Here is a 19,200-nt window from a genome sequence, read left to right as displayed (position 1 = left end):
CTTTGCTGGCCGGGGACCCAACCTCCCGCCAGCCGAAGTCTGGTTTGGTTTCTTCTGAGTCTGACGTCCTGCTGCACGTACAATGTGCAGGACGTCAGACTCACAGAAAACCAAACGCAGGAAGAAGACTTCGGCTGGCGGGGGGTTGGGTCCCCTGCCAGCAAAGGTACAGACGGCGACGGATGGCGGGCGGGTCGAGGGGGGGTCAAACTTGTTGGAGGTGGTGCTGGCGGCGGCAGGGAGTGTCGGCAATGGCGGGGGGTGTCAGCGATGGCGCCGGGGGGGGGGGGCTAAAATGTGCCCCCTTACCTCGGCTCTGGCTCCTTCTACCGCTGAAGTCCAGATACGCCCCTGCTATATACCCAGGGCTCTGAACCAATTTTCAAAATTACAAAAACAAAAAGCAGTATACTATTTACAACCAGATATCTCTGCAGAAAATGCACAATGTCACTGGCAAATGAAAAAACACAAATGTGGTGTTTTTCTGCTTATTTTCATTTGTTAATGACATTGCAAAATGTTCTCTGTCATTGCAAACGACAGCCCATTGCTTCATATGGCAATTAAAAGATGTGAAATAATGCGCTGCTTTACCTATGGAAGTGACTTTAAAATCTGCTGTAAAGTGCGAGATATCGTGACCGGACACCTGCCTGAATTGTACTTAAAAGTGTTTATTTTATAAAGACAAAAGTCTGCAAATGACAGGGAGCAATTCTGTAAACAGTGCTGCACAGGGAGTGTCTGTTCTGTAATGGCTCAGTCATTTACTACCCTCTCTAGCCTTTTTTTTTTATCGACCATAGCTTCTTTCTTGTATCTGGTCCCATAAGTCCTGGCGATGTGTTTTGGTGTTTTTTATGGCGTCTGGAACAAGGAAGTTAGAGCAGCAGATGGATATACACAGAGGACGTATAATAACGGAATAACTTTTCATAGGTAGAGTAGTAATTTGTTATAAATCATAATCAGTGTGTCATTTTGAGGGGCTGAATTAGGTTTAAACCTAGTTTGAGAGTGTGGGGGGATTCCCCCCCCCCCCCCCCCACACACACACATGAACTGCAGTTTGTATTTATTTATTTATTTATTTATTATGACATTTTGATCCTGGATTAAACATGAATTAGTTTGAAGCCTAGTTTGGTGGCATGGCGGGGGGCATTGCCCCCCCCCAATATACAAACTACATATCTGGAAGGGGAAAGGGATGTGTAAAAGTTAATGTTGGGAGGGTGTGAGGGGGTACTGGCCCCCAAATGATCTGGAAGAGAAAAAGGGGGGGAGATTACTTGTCCTAGTGTGTTTTGTGTTTTTTGGGTTATTGGTGGGAATTGTCCTCCCTGGTATGGTGGGAGTTGGTTCAGTGTGAATTGTCCCAGATGGGAACTGTCCGGTGGGACTGACCTAGAACCCCATGCACTATCCAGATAGTGATAAAATGTTTAGATAATTTTATAATTGGTCCTTATTCAGTTGCCTGTTATGTTCCATCTGTTTTTCACTGTTCAGTGTTTTTGTGACAATAAACCTTTTTTAGTTTATTGCCTCTGCTTGTCTGGACTGACTAAGAATCCTGGTGGTTTCTGTTTTAGGGTCTGTGGGTGCTTTCTAGTAACTGTGGGACCACTGGGAGTGTGGCCCCAGTGTCCTAGAAATCACCGGGGATACCTTGAGGGAGGGAGACTCACCCAGAGGTGGTTGAGACCCAGTCGGTGGGAGGAGGGTGCTAGGAGGTTGGACCTGAGCTGTGCTGGCGATAGACCCTCTTAAGTGGCTGCAGGGTTAGCCCCAGGTGGGAGGCTAGGCGTTTCGTGACAGATATGATCAGTAGCAGGAGTTGGAAATGACCACAATGCTGCTGTTTTCTATGGCCATTGTTCAACTAGTGCTACCGATCACTTCTTTGTTTACCCACAGGCAAGTTTCAGTTTGGTAAAACATCATCAGCATAAACCCATCTATTGTTTGAGAGATGGGCTGTGCTGTTCCATTTTCAAAGTTAAAATATTTTTTCAGCCAGATTTGGTGAAGTAAGGGGAAAGTGGAGGAAATGAGAGAACTGTCTCAAAGAAAGAAGCACAAAGTATTTCGTAAAGATACTTGATGTCTTAGGGGCCCTTTTACTAAGCTGCGGTAAAAGGGGCCCCACGCTTACAAATAAGTAATGCCATACTGGGAAAAGACCAAAGGTCCATCGAGTCCAGCATCCTGTCCCCGACAGCGGCCAATCCAGGTCAAGGGCACCTGGCAAGCTACCCAAACGTACAAACATTTTATACAAGTTATTCCCGAAATTGTGGATTTTTCCCAAGTCCATTTAGTAGCGGTCTATGGACTTGTCCTTTAGGAAACCGTCCAACCCCTTTTTAAACTCTGCGAAGCTAACCGCTGTTCTTGCCACGTGCTGAGGCCCTTTTTACTGCAGTGGGTAAAAAGGCCGAAAAATAAAGTGGCCGTATGGTAAGAGTGCACTTAACCACGTGGCCATGCAGAGAGAGCAGTTACCGCCAGTGGTAACCAGCCAGCGAACAGCGCTGCCTGATTACAGGCAGGTAGCCCCCTGTGGAAATATTCCACTAGTGCTGGAAATGCAGGGGGTTGGCCAGTGGTATTTCCGGATTGCCGTGTGGTAAGGGCTTATAGGGCTTGTCAGTTCTTCGGTTTTGTGCCCACCACTTCTCTATTCTCTGCTTCGAGCTCAGAGCTGAACAAGTAATGGAGGGCAGGGGCAGAAAAACCTTTCTATTGCATTATTCCATGAAATTTGGTCAACAAATTACTCATTCCAGCACACTGGGGTGTCCTGAACCTAACTGCGTGTGCTGATTTGTGCGACCCAAGGCTTTGCGTTGAAAAAAAGCATTTGTTTAAAACAAGCAGAACTTTCCCAGCCTGAATGTATTTGCTCATATTGGCGCTTGCGTCGTCACTCTGCGTGTTGCCCTTCTTTTCAATAACACAATTACTTTACCTTTCCAAGGAGCTGTCAGTGTGTGTAAACTCAAGCGGCTGAACTGCATCGCACAGCAACCCGCTTCATCTTGTGCACTTATTAATAGCTTATTGATCAGACCCCATAGCTACTGAAAGGAATCTCCCTCCCCATCCCTGTTATCTGAATACTGACTGCTAACCAGACCTTGATCAATAGTATTCAATTGCCTGCAAAAATGGTCAGGCCAGTCACTTAATCTGCTTCGAATGAAGTCTGCTATTAGGAACTAAGATTAACAGCTCAGTCCATTCCCAATCAAAGCCGTGAGCTGGGATGACTAAGGCTGGCATGGAAAGCGTCCCCAGTGTAATCTCAAGTCTGCTGTTGTACAGTCCAAGAGTTTAGCGCCTGCCCTGCTTTGATAAGAGACTGCTGTGATAAAGGCTTGTATCAACCGCTTCTCATCTGTTATTCTTTCAGCCTCCCAAAATGGGACAATGTGTTTCTGCACATCCTGGAAAGAACAGTTCAGTAAGCTCTTTCCACTTCCTTGTTACTCTGTCATCCCCTCGAGGGCTTGCAGCTGGGTCCCAAGAAACCATTAATTTAAAATTACATCATGCTTGTGTCATTACACTTGTGGCAAATATTGCAATTTACATTTTTATGGTCTTCAGTTTTATGATGGGTCTTGGGGTTGTGCCATTGTTTAACAGAAGGACCTATGTCAAGGGTCCTCGAAGCCAGTCCTCGAAGTCCACAAGCCAGCCTGGTTTTCAGGATTTCCACAATGAATATGTATGAGGTCTATTTGCATGCACTGTTTCCACTGCATGCAAATAGATCTCGTACAGATTCATTGTGGTAATTCAGAAAACCAGGCTTGGTTGTGGACCTCAAGGACTGGATTTGAGGACCCCTGACCTATGTGAATTAGTTTGGGAACTACTGGTTTCCTGAGTAGGTGAACATTTTCCAAAAACTCAAAGTGGCAGGAAGAACAAAAGTCTACTTAAATCATGAGAACTTTAGGATGATCATTCATTATATTATAATCCCTCAGTTTAATTATTACAACAGCTTACTTTTAGGGACATCTAGAAAATCAATAAAATGATTTCATCTGTGCTCATGTCTAAATTTCATCATATCCCTCCAACTTTGATAACACCTGCATTGGTTGCCATTTGAATACAGAACACGGTATAAAATCTTATTGCGTGTCTTTCCAGGCTGCTTCTAATGGATCTCTGTGTCTTCATGGAGACGTTACAGGGGTGGCAGGCGGTGGTGGTGCTTGAAAACGTCTCCAGGAGCTCTGTCTCTGGCACAGAAATATTAGGCTCTGCGAAGAGACATGACTGGCCACAATGAGGAACGTTCCTCCACGTGCACATGGAGGGAATATGCTGCCGTTGCCGCGGACATTTTCTCGACACAGGGACCAGTACTGCTATTGCACATTTTGCGTAGTGAATTTCCAGTTGGTGGAGATGTTGATCTCGGAACGTATATGATGTTTGCAGTGCATCCTTTTTCTAAACATTTTTTTTGTATGTATTTTCGAATATCGGAATGTGTTTATTTGGACTTGTGTTTTTTAAATGTTTTTCAGTAAACTTTTTTTTGCCATTTGAACGTCATATCAAAAATGCCCCTCTATGTCTGTTATCCACTAAGGATTGTAGTGGAATATACATTTTTAAATAAACCTCATTTTGCATAGGGGCTCTATATGTGAAATGTGACATCCACCTTTCTATGGATATTATACAAATGGCTCTTTCACATTTCTTTGATATACAGAAATCAAAACCATGCATCTAAGCAATTTACATTTTGCAATTTAAAAAATGCAGGGAAAACAGGAGCCCTTGAGATGATTACATGAGTGACATGAAGAATGAACATAGCAGAGCAGAAGCACTAGGAACCGAATGATACAAGAGGCCAAGGACTCTGGATGTGATGTGAAGGGCGAAAGCAGAGGTTATGTCTGAGGAAAGGCCTGGGAAAAGAGTCTGTGTGGAAGGCAGTGATTCCCAAACCTGGTCCTGGAGGCAGCCTAGTCAGTCAGGTTTTCAGGATATGCAAAATGAAATAATCAGGTACCAGTTCTGGGACAGTGGTGGCCTCCATATTCCACTCCAGCTGCAACTGGCCAAAAGGTCCGGGTCCTGCGAGAAAATCCCCCGTCAGCTGAATCTCTTCTATAACTCTGAAACTCTCCCTCTCCATGATTAACCGGAGCCGCCTATGCCGCAGTACCTTCTGCTGAGCTGACATCATGTTGGAGAGCCATAGAAAAGAAAATTCTCAACTGTGCTCTCTCAGGCTACCTGCCGTGAAGAAAGATTTTTAGAGTGGTTTATAATGTTTAACCCACAGTGAATCTGCTTTTTTGAAACCCCCGGGGGAGAAGGATGACTTTGTGACCCCTGCTGGCTGCCTGATTTCATTGTGACAGCTGGGTCCTGTTTCACACCTGGGTCTCTGCCTTACTTCAGCTCTCAAATGAGGAAGGAAAACATCTTCATTGTAGGGAAAGGTCTTCTCCCCTTCTCTCAAAACAGCTGGATGCGTTTTCTACGCAATGACTGTTCACTTGGCTATTACTCAGCAGGGTGGCCCACAATCGGTACCTAGAATGATATTTAGTTTAATTTCGAAAACAAAATGTAGTTTAATTTACTTCAATTCCACTTTTTTGCTTAATAGAAGATAGAAAACAGTTAGCAGGTGACAAACTTTACACATAAATACAAGATATCAATCCACAAACATAACAGTAGGATTCAAAATGATGTAACGTAGATGCTGTGATTTAAAAGAGAGTCTGCTGTCCTATAAAAAACATTCCCAAAATATCAGGAGTTTTCATAAAATAAACGATGACACACAATCTCAGCCTTAGTGAATTTGTCTGTTTTCCATTAATTGTGGAATCTGTATATTATAGCTCTATATAAGGAGAAGAATATGGTACCCTAGTAATGGAGACAACTGATGTGTTGTCACCTGTGTCATGCAGAAGGAAAGCCTGAGGGTACCACTGCCATGGATAAATGAGAAGGTGGTTGTCATCTCAAAGTGTGTGTGTGGGGGGGGGGGGGGGGCAGTAGCCTGTTGGTACATCTGCTGTGGAGAAAGCATCCTCTAATGGTACCTCAAAGTGCTCCTCCCTCCAGCAAGTTTGGCTTTGAAAATGGCAACTTTGCCAGCATTGCTTTCTTTTGTATTGTAACATATCAGCAGATGAAGACCAGCTTAGTCCCAGTCTGCCCAGCAAGATAGTTGCCGCTCTGTGCAGGTTATACCCCTCTATGACACTATTTTGCTTTCATCCTGTCCTCTTCCTAGATGGGGATCCTCTATATTTTTTTTGTTACATTTGTACCCTGCGCTTTCCCACTCATGGCAGGCTCAATGCAGCTTACATGGGCCAACGGAGGGTTAAGTGACTTGCCCAGAGTCACAAGGAGCTGCCTGTGCCTGAAGTGGGAATCAAACTCAGTTCCTCAGTTCCCCAGGACCAAAGTCCACCACCCTAACCACTAGGCCACTCCTCCACTGTTGGTACTATTGGAGATTCTACATGGAATGCTGCTATTCCACTAGCAACATTCCATGTAGAAGTCGGCCCTTGCAGATCACCAATGTGGCCGCGCAGGCTTCTGCTTCTGTGAGTCTGACTCACAGAAACAAAAGCCTGCGCAGCCTTCTACATGGAGTGTTGCTAGTGGAATAGCAACATTCCATGTAGAATCTCCAATAGTATCTATTTTATTTTTGTTACATTTGTACCCTGCGCTTTCCCACTCATGGCAGGCTCAATGCGGCTTACATGGGGCAATGGAGGGTTAAGTGACTTGCCCAGAGTCACAAGGAGCACCTGTGCCTGAAGTGGGAATCGAACTCAGTTCCCCCAGGACCAAAGTCCACCACCCTAACCACTAGGCCACTCCTCCCACGTCTTTTTGAATTCTTTCACTATTCTTGTCCCATCACCTCCACTGGGAGGGTGTTTCAGGCATCCACCGCTGTTTCTGTGAAAACGTATTTCCTGATGTTGCTCTTAATCTTACTTCCCTAAAGCTTCATTTCGTGTCCTTTAGTTCTACACCTTCCTTGTCTTTGAAAAACATTTCTTCGCTAATTAAAGCCTTCCGAATATTGAAACATCTGTATCATACCACCCCTGTCTCTCCTATCCTCTTCAAGTCTTTTCTCATACATATTCCAGTACAGACTGCATCCATTATGACTGTTTTCCTCTGAACCACTTCAAGTATTTTTATATCCTTAGCAAATTATGATCTCCAAAACTGAGCACAGTACAAGTGGGGCCTCACCAAGGACTTGCCCAGGGGCATCAGCACCTTCTTATTATTGCTGGTGCAGCCAAGTATTCTACTGGCTTTGGCCACCAACTTATCATATTGTTTCATCTTCGAGATCCTCAACTATTATCACCCAGAGATTTCTTTCCTGGTCTTTGCATATCACCCTGTCTCTTCCTATCACATACAGCTTTTTTGGATTTCACCATCCAAATTACATTTGTAACTGAGGAGGATTAACAGAAGCTTCAAATTTTTGTAGATCAGGGGTGTCTATTCTGTTGCAAATCTTTGTGTCATTTGCAAAAAGACAAACGTTTCCTTCTAACCCTTCATGGAGTAATTTGGTTCTCAAAAGCAGTAGCTGAAAAGGCAAAAGATTACCCTCGGAAACTAAGAAATTGCTTTCCTGACAACATGACCGGCTTCTCTTAACTTTTTCAGTTATTGTTGCCTGTCTTCCTCTTTCTGCAAAGATGCAAGACGTGGGGGGAGACAAGACATTTTTGTAGATATGTTAGTGATAGGAAGAACTGGAAAAGTGGCATTGTGAGGCTCATGGGTGAATGAATATATAGAAGCTGATAAAGACAAGGTGGAATTGCTTAACAAATATTTCTGTTCTCTGTTCACAGTTGAAGGGAGGGAGGGAGGGAGGGAGTGAGAGCACAGAAGACAAACACAAATAGGAATGGAGGGGAGAAAGATATTGAACAATTTTCAGAAGACTGTTTGTGAGGCGCTAACTAATAGTAGTCAAAGTGATGTGACCAAATTGGGCGCATCCAGGGTACTAAAGGAAGTTAGGAAAGTTCTGGCAGCTACACTGTCTGATTTTTCAATGCTTCTTTAGAGTTCTGGAAAACAACAGAAATAAGGAGGATGTTGGAAACTACAGGCCGCTTCGTCTGACCTCTGCAGTGAGTAAATTAATGGAAACATTTCTAAAATGGAAGACTGTAAAGTTTCTGGAATCTAATGGACTATAGGACCCGAAGTGGCAGGGTTTCACTAGAGGCAGGTCTTGTCAGATAAATCTGATTAGAGAGTTGGATTGAGGGACATCGCTAGATGTGGTGTATTTAGATTTTAGCAAAGCCTTTGACACAGTTTCATACAGACAACCAATAAATTAACTGAGTACCCTTGGTATGGGTTTAAAGTGATTGACTGGGTTAGGAACTGGTTCAGTGGAATATGACAAAGGAAAGGGGAATTACAAGTGGTGTGCCACGAGGAATGCTTCTAGGGCTGTCTGGTAACAGGAAGTTTAACCCTTGTGATGACTAGTCTAGGAATACGTATTGAATAACAAATCCCTAGGTATGTCTCTTTTTAATTCATTTCATCATATTATAATATTTTTTTATATATATATATGTTTCATGGACAACTGTAGTTTTTATTCCTTTTTAATGTTTATTATGTATTATTCTTTTTAATGTGTATGATTTTAAACTCTGTAGACCCCTGATGCAGGCCGATAAGGCTGAAACACGAGTCATGTCGGGTCATCATTGTTTTGGAAGAATTTTCAATAGATTTTGATCTGAACACCATCTGTGAGAGGTTCCGTTGCTCTACTTCTTTCGCTTGGCGTTTCCCTTCCAGTAGAGCATTTTTGCCTTCTGTTTGTGACGATCTTTGTCTTATCACTGGGTATTTGTCTCTTGCTCCCAATGCTCAGGGAGTCATAACAACAGATTTTGGAAAGTTTAGTCCCCCTCTCCGCCACCTCCCACATAGTCTTCCTTGACTAGCTACAACTGCCCCAAGCAGGGTCCCACTACTCTCACCCTAACTGTGTGAGTGAGCCATGGGACTAACCTCACACCCAAGTTGTCCTCCTGCAAAGTCAAGTTTTGGTAACTTCCTGGGCTGGGGTGGGGTCACCACTGCCCTGTGAGAGGACGTACACCCTGGTACAGCATCTGATGATCTTAAGGTGACCAAACAGGTAGAAAAGGCAGGGAAAAGCCAGAAGGTTGCTTGGGTGCATAGGGAGAGGAATGGCCAGCAGGAAAAGGAGGTGTTAATGTCTTTGTATAACCCTCTGGTAAGACTTCATTTATTGCACTTGTACAATTCTGCACCTTTAAAAAAATATAAAAAGTATAGAGTCAGTCCAAATGGTGAGTAAAATGGTTAGTGGCCTTCATCATAATGAATATGGGGACAGGCTTAAAGATCTCAATATGTATACTTTTGAAAGAAAGAGGGGATATGATAGAGACATTTAAGTATCTCCATGACATAAATGCACAGGAGGTGAATCTCCTTCAACTGAAAGGAAGCTCTGGAATGAGGGAGCGTAGGACGAAGGTGAAAGGGGAAAGACTCAGGAGTTATTTAAGGAAAATATTCTTCACAGAAAGGGGAGTGGATTCATGGAGGAGCCTTCCGATGGATATGGTGAAGACAAGGACTGTATCTGAAGACAAACATGGAGTTTCTCTGATGGAGAGGAAGAGATAGAGATTATTAGATGATGTGGATAGGCCATATGGTCTTTATGTGCCATAATTTTCTGTATTTCTGTGTTTATGTGTAATAGTATAAAGGACAAATGTGAGAAGTTCCATAGGACACTATTTTAAGCCCATATTAGAAACACGTAGATGTCTTATGTTGCTTTTGTAAAATACAGTACCAGAGCCTGTGGTGCATTAATGCTGAGACACATGTTTACGACTGCTGCCAAGCAGGTGTAAAATGTCTGCGTGTACTTGCATATGTTATACACGGGCACATTGTAGCTTCACCCCTGCTTCACCCAGGAATGCCTACACATGACGCACCGTTCTGACCTCATTCGCAACTCTTTTAAAATTGGTACCTTATTTCTTACTATCTTTATGGTCCATCTTTGCTTACACCCTATGCTGTCTATTAAAATGTCTTATTGTGTATTGTGTTGGCATTATAATACATCACACTGTGCCATACTTTGTATTGTTGTTTGAATATTTTTACTGCTGTAATTATCTATTGCTTATGTTTGACTTATTCTTGCTGTAGATTGCTTTGAGCGAATTCCTTCAAAAAATTGGTAAATAAATATTAATAAATGCAGACGTACACGCTGTCTTCTCCCTATAACTTACTTATAATACATGTTTACCATGGGGTAATTTTATAACCAGTCATTATGCATGGAAAAACCTTCATCAGTTTACCTCTGTAACAAAAATCATGCAGTTCTTTGGTCTCACTTGACTGCTTCATCTCCTGACTATCTGCCCTGCCTCTTCCGGGTCACGGCACTTGCAGCTGCTTTACATTATTCACAAGAAATCTTCCTCTGGTTTCCATGAGGTACCTACCACCGCCACTTGTCCAGAATCTTACTGATTTTCAGCTCAAAGCCTTTGCACAGTCTTTGAGGAAAAGCTCTGGGTCTTTATCTCACACTGCCCCATTAAACCCAGGATGTAGCCACCTGCGATATATTATTACTCAGCTGCAAGACTGCATAAACGTGAGGAAAAAGGTGTCTGTGGTACCACAAGGTTCAGCCTGAGTATGAGGAAGTAGAGTCATCTCTTGGTAGCAAAGATGGCTAAGCAGCAGTTTTGCCCTCCAAGCATGTCTGCAGCCCTGTTCCCTCTAAGCTGAACAGGAATCCTCTAACTGCATTGCTGCCAGTAGGGGCTGGTGCGTCATTGCCACACTGGGACAGACCAAAGGTCCATCAAGCCCAGCATCTTGTTTCCAACAGTGGCCAATCCAGGTCACAAATACCTGGCAAGATCCCAAAAAAGTTCAATATATTTTATGCTGCTTATCCCAGAAATAAGCAGTGAATTTTCCCAAGTCAATTTAATAATGGTCTATGGATTTTTCCTTTAGGAATCCATCCAGACCTTTTTTTAAACCCTGCTAAGCTAACCGCCATTACCACATTCTCTGGCAACAAATTCCAGAGTTTAATTACACGTTGAATGAAGAAACATTTTCTCCGATATGTATTAAATTTACTACTTTGTAACTTTATCACATGCCCCCTAGTCATTATTGTGTTTTGAATTGCTAGGGACAGCCAGGTTCCCTGGAGTCCTGTGAGCTTGCCTGTCCTTCACTATTGAAAATGGGGTAGTAAAACAGCACCCTCCCCCCTCACTGGCAGGACTGTAAGTGGAGGACCCCCTCTCAGCTTAGGGGGAACAGTGGTCTACAGTGGACTGGAATGCAATGCTAATATTCACAATGACACTGCATAGCCAACACACAGAAAGTATGCAATGTTCAACTAATCAAAGATCCAACAGTGTTGTGTAACGTTACTTGTATATTGTGAGCTAGCTTATGTGTCTCTGAATTTCACCAGGGGGGGTTTATGCAAGCTAATGTTGTTTTGTCTTTTTTTTTCCCCAGGCTTCCTGAAGTTCGGATTTCAGACAATGGGCCCTATGAATGCCATGTGGGCATTTATGACAGAGCAACCCGTGAGAAAGTGGTCTTGTCTTCCGACAATGTTTTTCTCAACGTGATGTGTGCGTAAGAACTCTCTTCATTTCTTACTAAATATGGTTTTAAAAAGTACTTCACAGGTCAGGACTAAAGGAATTTGAGGGTCTTAAAAAGGCCTAGATGTGGAATACTTTTACTCAACCGAGGCAATCAGTAGCTGATTGGATGCTGAGCATGTGATATTTGCCCATTATTCACTGGTGCCTCATTCTAGAAGAGTCTTTTATTTGAAGTGTGTGGCGTCAGTTTTAGAGTCATCAAGTTGGCTTAGTCCAGTAGCGATGTGTACATTGGTTCTCCAGAGACTCCTGATGAAGGCCTTGTGGCCGAAACACAACTTGTCATCTTGATTTTGCCAACCTATTAATGATTCATTTGACACCTTTTGGGTTTTTGGCTTAGTCATTCCACTTGATGCTCCTAACTTTTTAGGGGCCCTTTTCACTAAACTGTGTTAAGCTATAACAAGGGGTTTACCACACGTAGATGGTTTCACAAATCCATGCTACTGCCTCCTGTGCTAAAAAGGCAGTTGCTGCAGTAAAAATCTCATGTTAGCCGTCTAACATGGGATTTGGAAGGGATCTAGGTGGGACATGGGCAGACAGGTGCGGCCGATTGCGACAGCTTGTGCACGAGCTGTCAGGGTTGCTAATAGCGCACCTGACCCTAGTGCTACTTCAGGAAGGGGTGGTAAGTGCAGTCCAGTAGTACAGTGACACATCCTCCGATCCCCCAACACAACCCCACATCCCTGAAAGCAGTTCCAGGTCCTCCTGTTCAGGTGGAGGAGCCCTAGTGGTAGTACTGTGAAACTACCACTAGAGGACATCAGCACCATTTTGGATGGCGGTGCTGACCCGAGCGTAAACAATCCCCCTTTGCTGCCGCCCAGGACTCCACTGCTCACCCCCAGATAAGTTCCCAGGAGTAAGGGGAGAGGGTTTTTAGTTGTTATGAATTCTTATTGTAGTAACCAATTCTTTGGTATTAATTTAAATGAGGTAACATATCCCTTGGAAGAAAACCTAAAAATCCAGGGGGTGACAGTTGATTGGAAATTATCTTTTGAAGAACGGATCGTTGGTGTTGCTACCAGGATGTTATGGAAGTTCAAGAGGGTTAGAGGTTATTTTTCCAGGGAAACTTTTCATATGGTGCTGGCGCAGGTCGAGTACTGCAACGGGGTATATGCTGGTTGTAAGGAGCAAGTTTTGTAAAAAGTACAAACAGCACAAAACACAGCAGAAAGGCTGATCTATAGGAAATCCCGTTTTGAAAGAGTAAGTCCATTTCTGCATGCACGTATTGCTCTTAAATTATGCATTTTTATATATCAAATACTTTTGGGGGATTGCTAAATCTTGCACCACGGAATGTCGAAATTAGAGCTAGGAGTTATCTTATCCTTTCCTAACCTAGTTGTAAGAATCTTATCTATAAGTCGGTATATTCTGCCGGATTTGCCTATCAGAGTACCAAATAGAGGAATTATGTACCTAGTGATTTAAGGTATATTGAAAATGACTTAAACTTCCGTAAACGTTTGACAACTTTTCTTTTTAGAACATTTTTTTCTGAGGGACAATGATTCAATGCAAATGCTCTTTGTTTTGTTTTTTTAAATCATGATGTGTTATATTTGATACTGTTACTGTTTTAAATTATTTTCTTTTTATGATAATGTTGTATACGATTTTCTCTTCTTTCTTGCTATGACATATATTGTGAGTCACATTGAACTAAAACAATTTTTGGAACATGAATGAAAATGAAATGCTGGCAGGGGGTGGGGTTGTTGTGGAGGGATCTCGATCTTCAATTGAGGGATTTCAGGGGGACCTGGATCTTCAGTCAGGCAGCCATTGAGGGAGTGCAGGGAGTCTTCTGTATTAAATCAGGTGCTATTTGCGGATCACAGGGAGAGATTGGGAGACAACTACTTTGACAGAACTTTTGCTGCTGGCTCTGCATTGCGCTACTTCATTTGGTCCTGCGCTATCTGCACCTGAATGTAACATGGTGCCGTGCGGTGCAGTAAATGTCTGCCCTGTCTGGTGAATGCAGAGCAGATGCTGGCCATCCCCCCCCCCCCCCCCCCCCCCCCCCCGTATTTAACGCAAGGCTGTGCACTTACTGCACATTAAATGTTGCGGTATACGTGCGGTTAACTGTAATCCATACCTCACTTCAGAACGAGGCCTCTTAATGAATTAAGCTAAGAACTGCAGTTGACATGAGCCTCAAATTAGGACAAACAGATGTTGCTGAAATCGGTTTCTCACTTATACTTCTTTATCTACATCATTAGCAAAATTCGCCCCTTCCTTTCTGAATACGCTGCCAAAACCCTTATCCCCACACCCTCTCGCTTGGATTATTGCAATTTACTTCTCACTGGTCTTCCGCTCAGTCATCTCTCTCCTCTCCAGTCTGTCCAAAATTCTGCAGCATGGCTTATTTTCTGCCAAAATCGTTATACCCACACTAGCCCACTCCTCAAATCACTTCACTGGCTCCCTGTCCGCTTCCGTATACAGTTCAAACTTATCTTACTGACCTTTAAATGCATCCATTCTGCAACCCCCCCATTACCTCTCCATTCTCATCTCTCCCTACATTCCTCCCCGTGACCTCCGCTCACTAGACAAATCTCTCTTGTCCTCCCCCTTCTCCTCCACTGCTAACTCCAGGCTTCGTTCCTTTTCTCTCGCAGCACCTTATGCCTGGAATAGACTTCCTGCACCTATACGTCTAGCTCCATCTCTACCTGTTTTCAAATCTATGCTGAAAACCCACCTTTTCACTGCTGCTTTTGGCTCCTAGCCACTACTCATTTGCCTTCCCCCTTGTTCCTTCTCACCCAGTACTTCCCTCGCCCTTAATTGTCTTGTCTGTCTGTATTATTTTAGATTGTAAGCTCCTATTGAGAATGGACTGTCTCTCTGTGTCAGGTGTTCAGCGCTGCGTGCGTCTGGTAGCGCTATACAAATGCTAATAATAATAAAAATGTAACTTATGAAGGCAATGGCAGGTGGCACAGTGACCCACCTTTCTACATATCCTCCTGTCCCCCTGCAGCTAGCAGAGGAGCTGCTGCTTCCTTCTACTGTTACAAGCATAGAAACCCCGTAGTCTGTTGAGACTTTCTGGACCCGCACAGTTCGACCTGCGGTAGAGGAGGCAGCAGTGGATAAGAATCTTTCTAAGCCAACTAGTACCTGCTGAAGACGACTTGGGGAATGGACAGATGTTGCTTGTATTTCAAGGTGATGGGGTGGTGGGTGAGGAGAGTAATGGAATTTGTTGTACAGGGTTAACGTACTGGTGTTCACACGTTCTTGGCTGTTTAAAAATACAGTTTTATTATGCTGAAAGGCCCAACATACTTAATGTACCTAAAGTCCACTAAAGGCTTAGCCCTACCTTAGGGTTACCAACGGTCTCAAGATTCACCCAATAAGGTTGATCCAATTTATTCTGTGGAAGAACTTCCAGGTCATACTTCATCCTTTCTTTCATTAAGAGAAGGAAAGCTAGAAGTCCAACCATATAGCGGGGTAAATGCAGCATCAAACTGACCCTGGTGGCCAACTCTACCTGCCCTGCATATCACCAGTAATCAGTGGAGGGTGATCGTCAATCAATATGTGCACAATGTGGATAGACAGAGCTCTGGAAAGCATCCTAATGTGCACATTTCTGCAATATTTTTGTGGCTGAGGAAGGCCTCGGTTTATATTTCTGGATACCTGTTGTCCAAAGCTACAGCCCCACAGACCAGCAGCAGAGAAAGACCATCCCGCCTGCCCAGTTATTCCAGGGTGCAGTAAAGACATATTTAGAGCGTTGATTCCTAGATGTTTATGTAAATGTGTTTATTTTGTAGCTAATGATGGGTTTTTGACAGTACAAACATCATTTTTTATCCGTATTTTCATGCCACGGGACTATTGCTTGATACCTTTTCTGGAAGAATGAAATATGTGTCAGTTAGAGCCACCAGCACAGAATGTCAGAAAATCTGTGTGGAAGTTGCAAGACAATCCAGGTTAGAAGTGGTGGAGAACTAGGGGACGTGAACATCTCTTTTAATATTTCGTCAGGAGCATTTTGTTGGGTTTATCAGTTCATATCTGAAATCCTAGCCCTACAAGCTTATTCATTTGAAGATATCGCTCCATATTCAAGTCACTTTTTCTCTTCCCCTTGCTGCCTCTACCATCCTGGACCCGTGTGAACATACAAACGTCCTTCCTTAATCTAACCTGTATCTCTGCTTGTCTTACCACCTAATTTTATAAAAACAGCTACCAACCCTAGTGGCAGTTTTACTAAAGCTTTGCTCGCACTAACAGACATGAACATGTGCGAAGTGCTATCTGGCTCATAGGTATAAAATAGGACCTGTAGCATTAATGCGTGATAATTTTGTCACTGCACACTAAGCTTTAGTAAAAGGCCCCCTAGTGAGCTGCTCTGTGCAGGTTACTGTCTCCCCCCACCACCACCCCCCACTCCTCCCTGCCCCACTCCTCCATGCAACAACCAGGCTGCATAGCTGCAAAGCACATGTGTAACCATGGACACGGAGGAGTGGCCTACACCGGTCTTGAAATCCAAAGGTGGCCGGTTCAAATCCCACTGCTGCTCCTTGTGATCTTGGGCAAGTCACTTAACCCTCCATTGCCTCAGGTACAAACTTAGATTGTGAGACAGAGAAATATTCAGAGTACCTGAATGTAACTCACCTTGAGCTACTACTGAAAAAGGTGTAAGCAAATAACTAAACAAATAAGATGCATAATTTAAACAATGTTGAATCAGTGTGGGTACAGGCTGCATTTTAAAATCTCTCACATAGTTTTATGCTGACAATTTAAAAAAGGAAAGCAGCGATGTTTTCAATTGCATTCTAGTCTCAGTACATTTTTGGTTATGGCAGTATATCAAATAGAGACAGACAGGCAGACAGCCAGATTGATAGGACGTAAAGTCCTATTGTGGATTAAAAACTGGTTAAGAGATAGAAAACAGAGAGTAGGGTTAAATGGTCAGTATTCTCAATGGAGAAGGGTAGATAGTGGGGTTCCCTAGGGGTCTGTGTCCTTCTCTCTTCCCTCCCTTCTATCCTGTGGATACTGAACTGGAGGCACAGGGTCAGAGGGAAGGCAAGAGGAAGGGAGAGAGAGGCAAGACCAGAATTATGGCACCCTTTATCACTGGCACCCCAGGCCAGATTATCACCTGATTCATAGGTTGAGCCGGCCTTGATGCTGGGGACATTTTGTAAGGAAATAGACCCAAATAGCAGATCTGTGACATGCGAGGGACGTTGTGGAGCAGATGTTAAGGTTATATTTACTGAACTATGTGATGCGGTTTGGCACACATCAGAAATACGGAGCTAATGCACAGCTGGCCTAGAGCACTTCACGTCCCTGGCATTTGCCTTGCCAAGTTGTCTGTATAGCTTTGGGTCTGTCCTTTCTTGCCCTGCTAGAGAAGAGAATTGATGCTGTGTGTGTACAGGGTCATCGAGCAAGGCCAGGTTTCAAAATGAAACCAGCGAGCAGATTGAATGTGTATCCTTTTCATTAAACAGAAATTATGAGACAAAATCACTGACTGTTAAAGTGGGGTGAACAAAGGACAGAGGAAATGGGATTTATACAGATAGAGTTGAAGAAAATGCCTGACAGTTATATGGAGTAAATTCCTGTCTTTTCAGGTGGGTTACATTCAGGTGTCCTAAGCATGTGTATATAATATTATTGGTAATGGGGTGATGGCCATGGTCCCCCTTTCCTCTCCCGCTGTGCTGTGTCTAGACAGCACATTAAGGGGAAACAACCTTCATTTTGCCGAAGCGGATGAAATATGACTGCATGTGCAGAAGAGAAGTCGGAGAATAAGTCTTGGTATCTGGATATTGTATAAGTTTATTTATCCTTTGTCATGGAATACAACAGAAGTACAAGCCGATTTGGGCGCCCTCAACTGCTTTCTGTCGCGGGGATGACCAAAGTTCACCAGGGCATGTTGGAAGCATAGCGAAGGCGGGACTGGGGCGTGCTTAACACATGGGCGTTCTCGGCCAATAATGGAAAAAAGAAGGGCGTCCCTGACAAGCACTTGGCCGACTTTACTTGGTCCATATTTTCTTGCGACCAAGCCTCAAGAAATGCCTGAACTGACCAGATGACCATTGGAGGGAATCGGGGATGACCTCCCCTTATTCCCTCAGTGGTCACTAACCCCCTCCCACCCTAAAAAAAAACTTTAAAAATATTTTTTGCCAGCCTCTAATGTCATACCCAGCTCCATGACAGCAGTATGCAGGTCCCTGGAGTAGTTTTAGTGGGTGCAGTGCACTTCAGGCAGGCGGACCCAGGCCCATCCCCCCCTACCTGTTACACTTGTGGTGGTAAATGTGAGCCCTCCAAAACCCACCAGAAACCCACTATACCCACATGTAGGTGCCCCCCTTCACCCCTTAGGGCTATGGTAGTGGTGTACAGTTGTGGGGAGTGGGGTTTTGGGGGCTCAGCACCCAAGGTAAGGGAGCTATGCACCTGGGAGCAATTTCTAAAGCCCACTGCAGTGCCTCCTAGTGTGCCCGGTTGATGTCCTGGCATGTGAGGGTGACCAGTGCACTACGAATGCTGGCTCCTCCCATGACCAAATGGCTTGGATTTGGTCATTTCTGAGATAGGCGTCCTCGGTTTCCACTGTTGCTGAAAACCGGGGACGACCATCTCTAAGGTCGACCTAAATGTTGAGATTTGGGCGTCCCCGACCGTATTATCGAAATGCCCATCTTGTTTCAATAATACAGGTTTCCCCGCCCCTTCGCCAGGACGTACTCAGGAAAGCTTGGGCACCCCGTTCGTTTATGCTCCCCCACGGCTATCAAATCTTGTGATTTGATGGAGTTTGGATTATTACTTTTTGTTTTTATCAGCTTTTGAAGGAACTTGTATTGGTAACCTTTGACCTCTTCTGTGCACATTTAAGCAAGCACTTTTCGCAGCCTGTGGAGGTGAAGTGCTGCTGCTCTGAACAGGAAGTTTAGCAGCTGTGACTCTCCTCTCTGTAACTTTTTGATCTCGATACTACCAATGTTCATTGTTTTAGACTGTTTTGGATGCAGAATTTCTGACAAGGGGGAGGTTTATCTTAATTCCTCTTTTAGATGTGTCTCCTTTTTGGTGCTCATTCTGTTCCTCGTTCTGTAATCACTATAAAGATGATATTGGTCTCACCCTTACCTGCTGCTTTCTGCACTTTCAGTTAATAGGATGTGTTTCTTCTTTTGTTTATCTGCATGTTCATGTTATCGCCTTTCATTGTCTTATTATATATTAATTTTTGTTTGAGTATTTTTATAGATGTTAATTTTGAAATAGTTAATTTGCATGTCATAAATGAAATCAGTGTTAAAAGTTT

At 43.7% G+C, this 19,200-nt stretch overlaps 1 protein-coding gene across 4 annotated transcripts in view; it reads left to right on the top strand.

Moving 5' to 3' along the window:
- IGSF21 (immunoglobin superfamily member 21) overlaps positions 1-19,200 on the top strand; it is a 448,408-nt gene that overhangs the window by 276,323 nt on the left and 152,885 nt on the right. For all 4 annotated transcript variants that reach the window (XM_030222239.1, XM_030222236.1, XM_030222238.1 and 1 more), the window contains exon 4: positions 11,656-11,774. In XM_030222239.1, coding sequence (XP_030078099.1) covers positions 11,656-11,774 — 119 coding nt within the window. The remainder of the gene's footprint in view (positions 1-11,655; positions 11,775-19,200) is intronic.

Source organism: Microcaecilia unicolor, chromosome 13 (genome assembly GCF_901765095.1).
Source record: "Microcaecilia unicolor chromosome 13, aMicUni1.1, whole genome shotgun sequence".
Classification (NCBI taxonomy): Eukaryota; Metazoa; Chordata; class Amphibia; order Gymnophiona; family Siphonopidae; genus Microcaecilia; species Microcaecilia unicolor.
The sequence above is the reverse complement of the archived record's forward strand: the minus strand, read 5'-3'. Positions and strand labels throughout refer to the sequence as shown.